At 39.5% G+C, this 15553-nt stretch overlaps 1 protein-coding gene across 3 annotated transcripts in view; it reads left to right on the top strand.

Moving 5' to 3' along the window:
• The window catches only part of BBS9 (Bardet-Biedl syndrome 9), a 462971-nt gene that overhangs the window by 236118 nt on the left and 211300 nt on the right, over positions 1 to 15553 (top strand). For 2 of the 3 annotated variants that reach the window (XM_075826941.1, XM_075826943.1), the window contains exons 14-15: positions 34 to 138; positions 10371 to 10385. In XM_075826941.1, coding sequence (XP_075683056.1) covers positions 34 to 138; positions 10371 to 10385 — 120 coding nt within the window. The remainder of the gene's footprint in view (positions 1 to 33; positions 139 to 10370; positions 10386 to 15553) is intronic. The other variant, XM_075826942.1, reaches the window with a different exon arrangement.

Raw genomic sequence — 15553 nt, 5'->3', positions numbered from 1 at the left:
TGCCTCCTACATATTGTTTTTCTTGTTTTTCAGAGCCAGGAATATCTAAATCTGCAAGTGTTTCAGTGTTCCTGAAGGGAAACTGTCCTCCAGCAGACCTCGAAGGAAGTGCAGTTGTTTCATACAGTACACCCACAGGTGACTATCTTAATAGTTGTACAATGGTGACTTGCCCATATATTATTATTAATATTATACTGGTGACACAGGATTAATGTTACTTCCCTTATAGAGGATGTATAGTTCAAATTAAATCTCATAGATACATGTTAGAAGATCTGTGAAGTCTGTAATCTTGGCACTGCTCAATTTCTTTTACTGCAATTTTGTTTTGAAATTATTGGACCTTCTTTGTTGATGGTGTTCCAAGAAAGCTATCAATTGTATGGTATTACTGTTTTCACCTTTAGCTCTGAAGGATGGCTGCAAATAGAGATCAATGGTTAGGATCATAAGATATAGAAAGCACTCAAGGCATGTTGGTATGGCTGTTGTTTACCGTTGGATACTAGGGCAAATGTTCTTAAAGATAAAGGACTGTAAAAATATCCAATTGTTTAAATGCGAAAAAAAGATGCTGTTAAGCTGGGCTTGTCAGGGCACATGTTTCTAGCAACATGGCTGGACTATAGGGAGGGTGCACAGAACCTGTGCCCCTGGGGCCTCCACGACCTAGGAGACCTTCACTACCCAACCATCCTCACCAGGCCGGTACTTCTGACCTGGTTGTTAAAATCACTGTTCTTTCAAAAGTTTGCGATGAGGCCCAGCATTTTCTAGTCACTTTTTTTTATATGAGTAGTGTATACGTCTTACCTCTGGGAGCCTCCCCTCGGCCCTGATGACTGTACAGCTATTCTTTCTAAACAAGAAGAGTGGAAGAGATGGCCACGCATGCTTTTGCTCTCTGTTTTGAAGTCGAAGGGAGTCGCTTGCCTGGCTGTCTCCATAACTCCTATAGCCTTTAGTGAAGAGGCCATAAGCATGTGTGGCCATTTCTTCTATATGTGGCTGCAATAGGGGTCAGGTAAAGTTCAGGTCCTAGAGGTGGGAGCTGTCACATACTCAAACTCCTGCCGCTGCAGAGACAATGGCTCCATGACTCGTCTTTGTGACGTAATATATTCAACATTTGACTTCATCCATGATGTCAATATTGATGACTTATCACTTCATTGGTTAAGTCTGGTGGGGAACCACAGAACCATCAGCACAGATCCTGCAGGGGTTTAAAAGGTGAGTATGTAACAATTTATTTTTAGCTATTTTTATGGGCTTTGGTGTCCATACCATATTTTTCAAAATTTTGTAAAATACATTTATGGCAGGCCTTCTGTTATATCCTACTTATTGTTGTAAAAATACATTTAGGCGAACTTCAGCTATGGTTTATGTATTCACCTCCGAAACAGGCTGAACAGGTAGAACAGCTAAATATTTATTTGAATTTGTATTGTGTAATTAAATGTATTAAAAAAATCTTTTTATCTTATTAATATGTTAGATATAATACACATTCTTAGGTGGGAAAACCCCTTTTAAACACGTGGTAGTAAAGATCTTATCTGATGGGCACCGTGCCGGCAAAAAGAGTTTATGTAACCTGCATACTTTTTAAAAAGTGAAAAAAAGTCTAAAAAATACTGCTTACAAATATTTTTTTTTTAAAGTTGACCTTGGTAATGTGCTAACATTGTTTTTTAAGTTGACCTTTGTATTTTTGGCTCCAAAAATCATTATGTTTTTATTACTAGCATATCATCAGTGTGAAGAATGCCACACTGCAAATCAGTGTATAATAGCACAGCAAGATATTTTCTGGAATGTTTATACAGGGTCTTACTACCTTTCAAGAACACAAGGTGTTCCAATGTCCTGAAGCCTGTGTACTGCAATGTTTAGTTATGCAACTGTACAGCACATAAGGAGATTCTTGCTGCACGTAAACTGTTTTCTTGGTTTAAAAGCATGGTGAGACCAATAGTTTAGCCTTTCCTATCAATGAAGTATCTGTTTTTCATTAGATGAGGAGGACAATATGTCTTTGGTAACACATGTAAAAGAATTTATTAGCACATATTCGAACATCGATCAGCACTCATAGTTCATATAATCTATTTAAATATCTTCTTTTTGAGGAAATAGGTAATGTTTGACTAATATTTAATCACTCTTATGGCTAATAGGATCATAAATGCTGTATATTTTTAACTTTTAATTTCATGTAATGTAGCCTTATTGCAAATGCTTCTCTTTTGTAACATTTGCTTTCTTATAAAATTTCAATATAAACCTTGAAATAGAAAACTTTATTTACCGCCTTGAAAACTGCACACTGTTTGCACGGGTATCACCACTATGTCTGCCCAGGTGCGGAAGGATGACTGTTAATGCACAACCACACTCCTATTTAAAGCGAATTACAGCATATGGGCCGCCCTCCTTTTATCGCATCACAGGGCATCCCTGTGATGTGGTTGGTGTCCTTAAAATTTGCATAGTCAGTCCAGGGTTGTCTGCATATGTGGTCCATATTTAGAGCCAATGTGCAAGCATATAAATATATGCAGTACATTCTAGTAAAATATACAGTAAAATAAAAATCATAACCTAAATAGGGCTCCCTTGGAGATGCATGATGGGGCCTTCACTGTGACTCCATATGCCACTGACATGCTCCAAAAAAGCAAAAAGAAAAGCTGCTAAGGGAGAAAGCAAAGTTTCTATGCGAAAAAGCTCTTTCCAGACAGCATTGTACGGTAATACTACAGAACCGAACTGGACTCCATGTCCCATGTGGATGAGGTAAGACATTACATAATAACATAACCGTAGAACAACCCGTAAAATAAATTGATATCATAAGGGCGATCGGTGAACAGCATAAAAGAAACTAGAGTATGAAATTTGCTTTCTGCATTTCCCTAAAAACATTAATTATTATAAAGTAATCATTGACGTATATGTTCTCCAAAATGGTACCAAAAGAAAGTACAAAAAACAAGGCTTCATATAGCTATATAAACATTATAAAAGTAAAAATATTAGACCTCTGGATTTTTGACTCCTAGAATGATTAAGACATCCATATTCTAATAACTGGGGGGGATTTGCTTCAGCTTGTGGCAGCTTTCTGGTGTCTGATTTTCTTTAAGTTATCGGGGGTTAATTGAAGGTCGTTCTATAACTTTTATCATCAATTCACTCGTCAAATTTACTTTAAGCTTTTGTATATTTGCCAAGTAATGACCTGGAAAACCATAATAGAAGGTCACAGTTGTAACGTGTCTACCGGAGTTTCACCTGGTAATTTGTTATAACAAATAATTCGAATTTACTGTCCTTGAATAACATGATTTTATTTTTTAAAGCAGAGGACCTCTTATAAATAATAATTCATAGAAACAGATAATAGATGAATAAATAAGAGGGAGTTTATTTATACCTATAATTGCATGGACGTCACTGGTCAGTGCAAGCGATCATCACCATAATCAAACTGATAGAAATGTCAGTTAGCAGTCCTAAGGGCCTGTTCACATCAGTGTCACCGTTCCGTTCATGGATTCAGTTAGACCTTTCCGTCGGAGGAACCCATGAACGGAAAGGCAAACGGAAACAATAACTTCCATTTGCATTACATCATTGATTTCAATGGTAATGCTTCCGTTGCAAATGGTTTGCATTTGTTTCCGTTCTGTAAGGTTTACGTTTTTTAACGGAAAGAATAGCGCATTCGACGCTATTGTTTACGCCAAAATAAACATACGAAAACCATTTGCAATGAAGCATTACCATTGAAATCAATGGTAATGCAAACAAAAGCTATGGTTTCCATTTTCCTTTCCGTTCATGGGTTCCTCTGACGGAAAGGTCTAACGGAACCCATGAACAGAAGCTGACGCTGATGTGAACACGCTCTAAGGCTCATGTTTTTGGTAAAATATACTGGAGCCATGAATGTGTTCTGTCCTATGAACTCTTGGCAGTGGCATAGCTGGGAGCTCGTAAGATTTCATACCACATTGCAGTGCACCAAGGACACAAAAGCATACACCTAGTACCAATCAGTTTTCTAAAGATGGGTAGTTAGCAAAGAAGTGCACAGCCACCATTATCCATACAGTAGTAGCTCTCAATATCTTGGCTTAAAGCTGAATTTGTAAACAAAGTGCATTACAAAGTTTATTTTAGCTTTTAGCATTATTGAGCTGAATACTAAAACTTAAAGGGGTTGTCCGGGCATGGGGCGGTTTTTCATACTGATAAACTAGCCACGGGATAGGTCATCAGTGTATGATCTGTGTGGGTCTGATAACCACCAGTGGTCGGTGCCGGAAGTAGATGGCTCCATACACTGTATAGCGGCCATGCTGGGTCACTGCAGCTCTGCTCCTATTCATTTGAATAGGAGCAGAGCTGCAGTACTGCATTCACTGTGATGAAAGCCATCTGCTTCCGGCACTGACCACTGCATACATTTTGGTGCCCGAAGGCAGAGAGAACAGCTGATCGGTGCGGAATCTGGGTGTCGGACCCCCACCGATCATATACTGATGAATTATCCTGTGGATAGGTCATCAGTATAAAAAACCGCCCCCTGCCCAGACAACCCCTTTAACTATAAAACTGTGTTGACGGGGTAGGGAGGAAGACAGGTGAGCCCTAATTTACCCGCCACTCAGTCCCTGCCTACTTGCAACAGCCCGTCCTAGGCGACGGCGTACAACTGGGCGACGGTCCCTACTCTCACTATGTGCACGACAGACAGACAAGGGTACAAAGAAGCTAAGGGAAAAGGGGCAGATGCCCACGGCAACACCGTGAGCCACAAGAGTAGTGAACGAGCCGAGTCAAACCAGTAGTGTACGAGGTACCAAACGCAGAGCAAGAGAGTAGTCAGTAAAGCCGGGGTCAATATGCAGCAGAGGACAAATAGTACAAGCAGCAGCAGCAGAGCCAAGAAACAAACAGAATCACAGGCAAAGGAGAAGCAGGAAATGAAGGTATAAATAGACAGAGGGCGGGAGCTAGCTCCGTCTGGCCAAGCTGTGATAGGCTCTCCCACTCCTCAGCCTCCCAGCCTGAGTGGTAGAAGAAGGAGTCACTCTATATCAGACTTAGGAGCAGGTGCAGACTGACTAACCACGGGTGTCGACACAGAAGCTGTGTCTGGCAGATCCTTTACAAAAACACTTTAAGATAGAAGGTGATTGTCAAAGGTTCTCTTTTGATTGCAATTAAATAAATGTGTATATACATATACAGTGCAGTGAAAACGTATTTGCCCCTCGCCCGATTTCTCACATTTAAATGTTTCAGATCATTAAACTAAGTTTAATATAAGATCGACAACACAAGTAAAAACCAAACACAGCTTCTAAATGATTATTCCATTTATTGAGGATAAAGATGAATTCCAAACCAATATTATTCATGTGAAAAAGTAATTGCCCCCTAAATCTAATAACTGGTTGCGACACCCTTGGCAGTAACTCACTTAAACATTTGCTATAACTTGCGATGAGTCTTTTGCATCGGTGTGGAGGAATTTTGACCCACTCTTTTTTGCAGAATTGTTTTAATTCAGCTACATTAGAGGGTTTTTGAGCATGAACTGCCAGTTTAAGGGTTTGCACTATCTTTTTTTATAGGGTTCAAGTTAAGACTTTGACTGTCACTCCAAAATATTAATTTTGTTTCTTTTGAGCGATTCAGAGGTGGACTTGCTTGTGTGCTTTAGATCATTTTCCTGCTGAGCTTGAGCTTTTGGTCACGAACTGATGGGTGAACATCCTCCTTAAGGATTTTCCGATAGAGAGCAGAATTCATGGTTCCATCAATTATGGCAAGTCGTCCAGGTTTGCAGAAGAAAAACACCACCAGACCATCACACTACCAATACTATGTTTGACTCTTGGTATGATGTTCTTATAATGGAATACGCAGTTAACTTTATCCCACATGTAACGAGGCTTATGTCTTCCAAAAAGTTCCACCTTTGGCTCATAAGTCCAGAGAATATAATCCTAAAAGATTTTGCGCATCATCTAGATGTTTTTTGGCAAATCCAAGACAAGTGTTTGCGTTCTTTTTAGTCTGCAGTGGTTTGTGCCTTGCAAATTGTGTACATTGACCTTACTGCAGCAAGTGAGGCCTGCAGTTCTTTAGATTTTTCATCTAGGTACTTTTGTGACCTCCTAGATAAGTCGTCAATGCACTGTTGGTGAAATTTTGGCTGCTCACTCCTGGGAAGGTTCTCCACTGTTCCAAGTTTTCTCCATTTGTGGATAATGGCTCTCACTGTGGTTCACTGGAGTCCTAGAGCCTTAGCAATGGCTTTGTAACCCTTTCCAGACTGGTATATTTCAATGACTTTGGCATCTGTATTTGAATCTCTTTAAAATGTGGCCTCATGCTGCTTTTTGAGACCTTCTAACCTGCTTCACATTTAAGTGATGTTTAGAGTTAACAGGTCTGGCAGTAATCATGTCTGTGTGTGGCTAGTGACATTACATTTAGTAATTTAGTAAATTACATTTTTCACATAGGGCCAAGTGGGACTGAACAGCCTTTATCGTTTAATAAATACAATTTTATATCTATACAGTGGATATAAAAAAATCTACACACCCCTGTTAAAATTCCAGGTTTTTGTAACAAAATCAGTCCAAGATTAATAATTTCAGAACTTTTTCCACCTTTAATGTCACATATAATCTGTACAATTGTATTGAAAAACATACTGAAAACTTTTAGGGTGGAAAAATAAAGAACAAAAATAATGTGGTTGCATAAATATACACACCCTTAAACTAATACTTTGTTGAAATTACCCTTTGACTTTATGACAGCATTCAGTCTTTCAGTCTTTTTGGGTAGGAGTCAATCAGCATGGCACATCTTGACTTGGCAATTGTTGCCCACCCTTACTTGCAAAAGCGCTCCAAATCTGTCAGATTGTGTACAGCCGTCTTCAGGTCACCCCACAGATTTTCAATGGGATCCCGGTCTGGGCTCTTGCTGGGCCATTCCAAAACTTTAATCTTCTTCTGGTGAAGCCATTCTTTTGTTGCTTTGGGTTGTTGTCGTGCTGAAAGGTGAAATTCATATTCAGTTTTTAGCAGAGGCCTGCAGGTTTTCTTCCAATATTGACTGATATTTGGAACTATTCATAATTCCCTCCACCTTGACTAAAGCTTCAGTTCCAGCTGCAGAAAAACAGCCCCAAAGCATAATGCTGCCTCCACCATGCTTCACTGTGGGTATGGTGTTCTTTTGGTGATGTACAGTGGTGGCTTTGCACCAAACATAAACTACCATTCAAAAGTTTGGGGTCACCCAGACAATTTTGTGTTTTCCATGAAAACTCACACTTATATTTATCAAATGAGTTGCAAAATGACTAGAAAAAACATTGACAAGGTTAGAAATAATGATTTTTATTTTAAATAATAATTTTCTCCTTCAAACTTTGCTTTCGTCAAAGAATGCTCCATTTTCAGCAATTACAGCATTGCAGACCTTTGGCATTCTAGCTGTTAATATGCTGAGGTAATCGGGAGAAATTTCACCCCATGCTTCCAGAAGCCCCTCCCACAAGTTGGATTGGCTTGATGGGCACTTCTTGCGTACCATACGGTCAAGCTGCTCCCACAACAGCTCTATGGGGTTGAGATCTGGTGACTGCGCTGGCCTCTCCATTACAGATAGAATACCAGCTGCCTCCTTCTTCCCTAAATAGTTCTTGCATAATTTGAAGGTGTGCTTTGGGTCATTGTCCTGTTGTAGGATGAAATTGGCTCCAATCAAGCGCTGTCCACAGGGTATGGCATGGCGTTGCAAAATGGAGTGATAGCCTTCCTTATTCAAAATCCCTTTTACATTGTACAAATCTCCCACTTTACCAGCACCAAAGCAACCCCAGACCATCACATTACCTCCACCAGGCTTGACAGATGGCGTCAGGCACTCTTCCAGCATCTTTTCAGTTGTTCTGCGTCTCACAAATCTTCTTCTGTGTGATCCAAACACCTCAAACTTCGATTCGTCTGTCCATAACACTTTTTTCCAATGTCTGTGTGCTTTTGCCCATATTAATCTTTTCCTTTTATTAGCCAGTCTCGGATATGGCTTTTTCTTTGCCACTCTGCCCTGAAGACCAGCATCCCGGAGTCGCCTCTTCACTGTAGACGTTGATACTGGCATTTTGCGGGTACTATTTATTGAAGCTGCCAGTTGAGGACCTGTGAGGCGTCTATTTCTCAAACTAGAGACTCTAATGTACTTGTCTTGTTGCTCAGTTGTGCAGCGGGGCCTCCCATTTCTCTTTCTACTCTGGTTAGAGCCTGTTTGTGCTGTCCTCTGAAGGGAGTAGTACACACCATTGTAGGAAATCTTCAGTTTCTTGGCAATTTCTCGCATGGAATAGCCTTCATTTCTAAGAACAATAATAGACTGTCGAGTTTCACATGAAAGCTCTCTTTTTCTAGCCATTTTGAGAGTTTAATCGAACCCACAAATGTAATGCTCCAGATTCTCAACTAGCTCAAAGGAAGGTCAGTTTTATAGCTCCTATAAACAGCAAAACTGTTTATAGCGGTGCTAACATAATTGCACAAGGGTTTTCAAGTGTTTTCTAATCATCCATTAGCCTTCTAACACAGTTCGCAAACACAATGTACCATTAGAACACTGGAGTGATGATTGCTGGAAATGGGCCTCTATACACCTATGTAGATATTGCATTAAAAACCAGACGTTTGCAGCTAGAATAGTCATTTAGCGCAAATGTATAGAGTGTATTTCTGAATAATTTAATGTTATCTTCATTGAAAAAAAACTGTGCTTTTCTTGCAAAAATAAGGAAATTTCTAAGTGACCCCTAATTTTTGAACGGTAGTGTACCTTTTGGATTTATGGCCAAAAAGTTCAACCTTGGTCTCATCAGACCATAACAGATTTTCCCACTTGCTTTTGGCAGACTTGATGTAGGTCTTTACAAAACATAACCAGGCTTGGATGTTTTTCTTTGTTAGAAAATGCTTCCGGCTTGCCAGTACCCCACAGCCCCCACAGCCCAGACATATGAAGAATACAGGAGATTGTTGTCACATGCACTACGCAACCAGTACCTGCCAGAAAGTCCTGCAGCTCCTTTAATGTTGCTGTAAGCCTCTTAGTAGACTCCCGGACCAATTTTCATCTTGTCTTTTCATCAAGTTTTGAGTGACGTCCAGTTCTTGGTAATCTCACTGTTGTGCCGAATGTAATTCACTTCTTGATGACCGTCTTCAATGTGTTCTATGGTAAAGCTAATGCCTTGGAAATGCTTTGGTACCCTTCTCCTGACTGATGCCTTTCAACAATCAGATCCCTTTGATGTGTTGTAAGTTCTTTACGGACCATGGCTTTTGCTGTCACATGCAACAAAGAAAATGTCAGGAAAATCCTAATAGAACAGCTATTTTTATTTTTCCCCTCTAAATGATTTCAGTTTGTTTTTCAATGGAATTGTACAGATTATGGGTTACATTAAAGGTGGAAAAAGTTCTGAAATTATTCATCTTGTACTGATTTTTTGACATGACAAAAACCTGGCATTTTAACGGGCGTGTAGACTTTTTATATCCACTGTGTATATATTTATTTATATATTTATTTTAGTATCCCTAATTTATGACAATCTTTAATTTATACAAAAGTGGACAAAAGGCATGTGAACTGATATTGACATAAAGATACAATAAAAAAAAATAATGAAACAGTTGTGGCACACACGGTACCAGCAGGTTGCATTAAAGAGTTGCCAGATGAATAGGACAAAGGACATATTTCCATTTTTTTTTTGTGTTCTTTGGCTTTATCTGATATTTGGTTATTAAAAAGAGGAATATGAGCTGCATAGGTGATAAAAAATAAACCATGATTTATGCTGTTGCAGAGCCAGAGGACGCTGATACATTGTTATATGATCCAGTGTACACATTAAGAATTCAAGCTATATCCTTGCTGCTAACATTATTATAGCTTTATTAAGCTTACTTCCGCCTGTCAATAAATTCTGTATGTAATCCCGGTTTGTATAGGTCTCCATGGCTAGAGGGCCTGAGTTTGAATTGAAGAGAAATGCACTGCAGATTGCTCTATATGTAAAAGGCTCAAAGTTGTTCGTAGCCTATTTACCTCATCTTTCTGTAGCTTATTAAATTTCCATTTAGTAGCTAATCTTTATTGGATTACCCATTTTCCAATGTTATACGCTATTTTCCAGCTAAAGTGCCCGACCGTTTACACAGCTGTTCTTTTATTAAATATTTCTTACCTTTTTGTAATTTTTTTTTTCTTCTTTTTGCTGCCTGTGACATTAGAACTGAACCCTGAAGGTAAGAATAATGCACAATAGACATTGGCTGTTTATTCAAATTTCGAGTTCTGTAGCTAAATTGCATGTGTTATGTATGGATGTATTCAAGGACATGGTAAATCCTCCTGGGAACACATGGCATGTTGGACCAGTGGTTTATATCCCACCACTACTGAACTACAATATTGTAAAACATGTAAATGGAGTTAAAATGGCTACACCGCAGTTCTGTAATGGAGCACAATTCAAGTTGTTTTTTGTTTTTTTTTTAGTATTCCATCAGTGGGTGATGGAAATGTGGAACTGTTTATGTTTCCCAAACCTCACCAAAATGAATATGATTATTCGGAATTAAAAAAAAAAAAAATCCCGGAAAAGAAGAAGTTTGGCAGGACAATTTATCTTAACAGTAAAAGGAACTATTATTTGATACTTTATTATATTAACCCCTTAAGGACGCAGCCTAGTTTTGGCCTTAAGACTCAGAGCCCATTTTTCAAATCTGACATATTTCACTTTATGTGGTAATAACATCGGAATGCTTAAACCTATCCAAGCGATTCTGATATTTTCTCGTGACACATTGGGCTTCATGTTCGTGGTAAAATTTGGTCGATATATTCAGTGTTTATTGGTGAAAAATTGCAAAATTTTGAGAAAATTTTGAAAAAATATCATTTTTCAGAATTTAAATTCATCTGCTTGTAAAACAGACGGTTATACCACCCAAAATAGTTACTAGTTCACATTTCCCATATGTCTATTTTAGATTGGCATCGTTTTTTGAACATTCTGTTATTTTTCTTGGACGTTACAAGGCTTAGAACCTAAACAGCAATTTCTCATATTTTTAAGAAAATTTCAAAAGCCTTTTTTTTAAGGTACCTGTTCGGTTCTGAAGTGGCTTTGAGGGGCCTATGTATTAGAAACCCCGATAAAACACCCTATTTTAAAAACTAGACCCCTCAAAGTATTCAAAACAGCATTTAGAAAGTTTTTTAACCCTTCAGGCATTTCACAGGAATTAAAGCAAAGTGGAAGTGAAATTGGCAAATTTCATTTTTCTTGCTGCATTTCAATTTTATTCATTTTTTTTTTCTGTAACACAGAAGGTTTTACCAGAGAAACACTACTAAATATGTATTGTCCAGATTCTGCAGTTTTTAGAAATGTCCCACATGTGGCTCTAGTGTGCTCGTGGACTAAAACACAAGCCCTAGAAGCAAAGAAGCACCTAGTGCATTTTGAGGCCTCTTTTTTATTATAATATATTTTAGGCAGCATGCCAGATTTGAAGAGGTGTTGAGGTGCCAAAACAGTAGGAATCCCCCATTTTGGAAACTACACCCCTCAAGGAATTCATTTATGGTTGTTGTTATCATTTTGACCGCACAGTTTTTCCACAGCACCTATTTGAATTGGGCTGTGAAATGAAAAAATTTTCATTTTTTTTTCCAATAAGATGTCATTTGTGATCAAAATTTCTTATTTTCACAGGGAACAAAATACCCCATTTTGTTGCCCAATTTGTCCTTAGTGCGGCAATACCCCATTTGTAGTGATAAACTGCCGTTTGGGCCCCTGGGAGGGCTCAGAAGGAAAGGAGCGCTATGTGTTTGCTGGAGTCCAGATTTAGCTGGGTTGTTTTTCGGGTGCCATGTCGCATTTGCAGAGCCCCAGAGGTATCAAAGGAATGGAAACCCACCAGAAGTGACCCAATTTTGGAAGCTACACCCCTCAAGGAATTCATTTATGGTTGTTGTTGTTACCATTTTGATAGCACAGTTTTTTTTTCACAGCACCTATTTGAATTGGGCTGTGAAATGAAAAATTTTTTTTTTTTTCCAATAAGATGTCATTTTTTATCAATTTTTTTTAATTTCACAGGGAACAAAATACCCAATTTTGTTACCCAATTTCTCCTGTGTGCAGCAATACCCCATTTCTGGCGATAAACTTCCGTTTGGGCCCATGGGAGGCCTCAGAACGGAAGGAGCGCTGTGTGTTCTTTGGAGTGCAGATTTTGCTAGTTTGGTTTTCGGGTGCCATGTCGCATTTGCAGAGCCCCAGAGGTATCAAAGCAATGGAAACCCACCAGAAGTGGCCGCATTTTGGAAACTATACCCCTCAAGGAATTCCTTTCTGAGTGCTCTGACTATTTTGACCCCATAGTGTTTTCACAGAACTTATTTGAATTGGGCTGGGAATTAAAACAAAATTATTTTTTCCCAATAATATGTAGTTTTGGCTGAAAATTTCTTATTTTCACAAGAAATAAAATACCCCATTCTGTTTCGCAATTTGTCCTGAGTGCAGCAATACCCCATTTGTGGTGATAAACTGCCGTGTCGGCCCATGGGAGGGCTCAGAGGGAAAGGACCACCATTTGGCCTACTGGGGATTTTCTGGTGCTAAGTCATGTATGCAGAAGCCCCTGACATACCAGTACAGTTGAAATCCCCGAGAAGTGACCCCGTTTTAAAAACTACACCTTTAAGTCATTCATCTAGAGGTGTAGTGAGCATTTTGACCTAGACTCCATAAACTGTAATGTGGGTTCTCACGGGTACGGCAATACACTCAATGTGGCTGTTAACAGCTGCCTAGGCACACAGCAGGGCCCAGAGGGGAAAGACGAGGGGGGATAAACTGTGCGGAGTGCATCAGGGTAAGTAAAACTGGGGTAGATTAAAAATCAAGGGATGTATGATACATTTTAAAACACACTTTCATGCAGAGCTCTGGTTTTTCGGGACACGTGTCACATTGATATATTGTGTCCTCCCTTATCCCCCTCTTATAGCAGACTTTGCACCTCTTTTGACTTTTTCCCTTCTTGCCAGTTTGGGGAACTTCTCCTGGAAAGTGTTGCCCTTGTACGATGCGTGTGGCCTCGCTTTTAGAAGTACTGGGTGCCCCCCTCTTGGTCCCTAAAGATTAGGTTCTTGATAATCACCTCTTGAAATTCCAGGAAAGTTCCCGTCTGGCCTGTACATCGACGTAGCACGTACGCATTGTACAATGCCATCTGTATGATGTGCACGGCCAGCTTCTTATACCACACCGCATGGCGCTGTAGGGCTTCAGGACTTGATCTGACAAGTCCACTTCTCCCACGTACCTATTGTAGTCCAGGATGCAGTCTGGTTTGGGGGGGTCTCTGTACTGGTGCCTCGTACAGGTACATGGGTACTGGTGTGACATCTCTCTTGTCCTTGTACTTGACACACAATATGTTGCTGCTAGAATGTGCCCTGCTCTCACCCCTTCTGAGTGTTTGCCCAAGCAGCGTCTTAGGGAGGTCTCTCAGATTTTTTCTAGCAGTGCCGCATGCCGCAATACTTCTGGAAGCAAGGCAGTTGAAGAGTGGGACGCTGGTATAAAAATTATCCAGGTAGAGGTGGTAACCCTGGTCCAGCAGTGGGTGCACCAAATCCCACACAATTTTTGCATTAACTCCCAGTAAGGGGGGCATTCTGGGGGCTGAATACTGGTGTCCTTCCCTTCATATATCCTAAATTTGTACGTATACCCTGATGCACTCTCGCACAGCTTATACATCTTCACGCCATACCTTGCCCTCTTACTCGGCAGGTACTGGCGGAATTGAAGCCTCTCTTTAAAATCTACCAAGGACTCATCAATAGAAATACACTTCTTGGGGGTGTATGCTTGGGAAAACCGGGCACTGAAACGGTCTAATAGGGGTCTCCGTTTATACAAACGGTCAAAACTGGTGTCATCTCGGGGTGGGCACGGCTTATTATCAGTATAATGTAAGAAGCAAAGTATTGCCTAATTTATTAATTTTTTTTAGGTTCCAGTTCAGTTCTGAAGTTGTTTTGAGGGACCTATATATTAGAAACCCCTATGAAACACCCCATTTTAGAAACTAGACCCCTCAAAGTATTCACAACAGTATTTAGAAAGTTTATGAACACTTTAGGTATTTCACGGGAATTTAGAGCAAAGTAGAGGTGAAACTTTTTTTTTTGTCATAAAATCCTTTTTATACCTTTTTTTTATAACACCAAAGGTTTTACCAGAGAAATGCAAATTAATACTTATTGCCCAGATTCTACAGTTTTGAGAAATATCCCACATGTGGCTCTAGTGCGCTAATGGACTGAAGCATCGGCCTCCGAAGCAAAGGAGCACCTAGAGGATTTTGAGCCCTCCTTTTTATTAGGCACCATGTCCGGTTTGAAGAGGTCTTGTGGTGCCAAAACAGTGGAAACCCCCCAAAAGTGACCCCATTTTGGAAACTAGACACCTTGAGGAATTCATTGTAGTAGACTTTTTGATCAGTTTTTATTATATTTTTAAGTGGCGTGGTGACTAAAAAAGAGCAATTCTACTATTGTTTTTTTTAGTCTATTTTTTTTTTTACAGCGTTCACCGTGCGCTATAAATGACATATTCACTTTGTTCTGCGGGGCGATACGATTACGGCGATACCAGATGTATATAGTTTTTTTTATGTCTTATGGCATTTACACAATAAAAATACTTGTAAAAAATCATTCACTTTTTGTGTTACCTTATTCTAAGAGCCAGAACTTTTTTATTTTTCCATCAAGAAAGCCGTGCGAGGACTTATTTTTTGCGTAACGAACTGTAGTTTCAATCATTACCATTTTTAGGTACATGCGAATTTTTGATCTCTTTTTGCACCATTTTTTGGAAGGTGAAGTGACTAAACAATTGTGATTGTGGTACGGTTTATTATTATTTTCTTTTACAGCGTTTACCGCGCGGGATAAATAACGAAATAATTTATTAGTTCAGGCCGTTACGGACGCGGCGATACCAATTATGTATAGTTTATTTGTTTGTTTATATATTTTTATTAATAATAAAGGACCGATAAGGGAAAAAGGGGGATTTTTCTTCTTTTTACACATCTTTTTTTTACTTTTTTTTTACTTTATTACTTTGTCCCACTAGGGGACTTGAGGGCAGGAGTCTCTGATCGTTATTCTAATACACTGTACTACATGCGTAGTGCAGTGTATTAGAGCTGTCAGCTACTCACTGATAGCCAGCATAGTGGGTCCTGACTTTGTCAGGACCCACTAGGCTTTCATCGATGGCATAGCCGGACTCCATTTTTAGGTGTGCGGTTGCCATAGTCACCATCGCCGGCCGCTATTGTGTAGCAGGCCGGCGATGGTAGCTTAACCCCTA

Source organism: Rhinoderma darwinii, chromosome 5, assembly GCF_050947455.1.
Source record: "Rhinoderma darwinii isolate aRhiDar2 chromosome 5, aRhiDar2.hap1, whole genome shotgun sequence".
NCBI lineage: Eukaryota > Metazoa > Chordata > Amphibia > Anura > Rhinodermatidae > Rhinoderma > Rhinoderma darwinii.
This window is presented reverse-complemented; position numbering and strand designations above follow the sequence as displayed.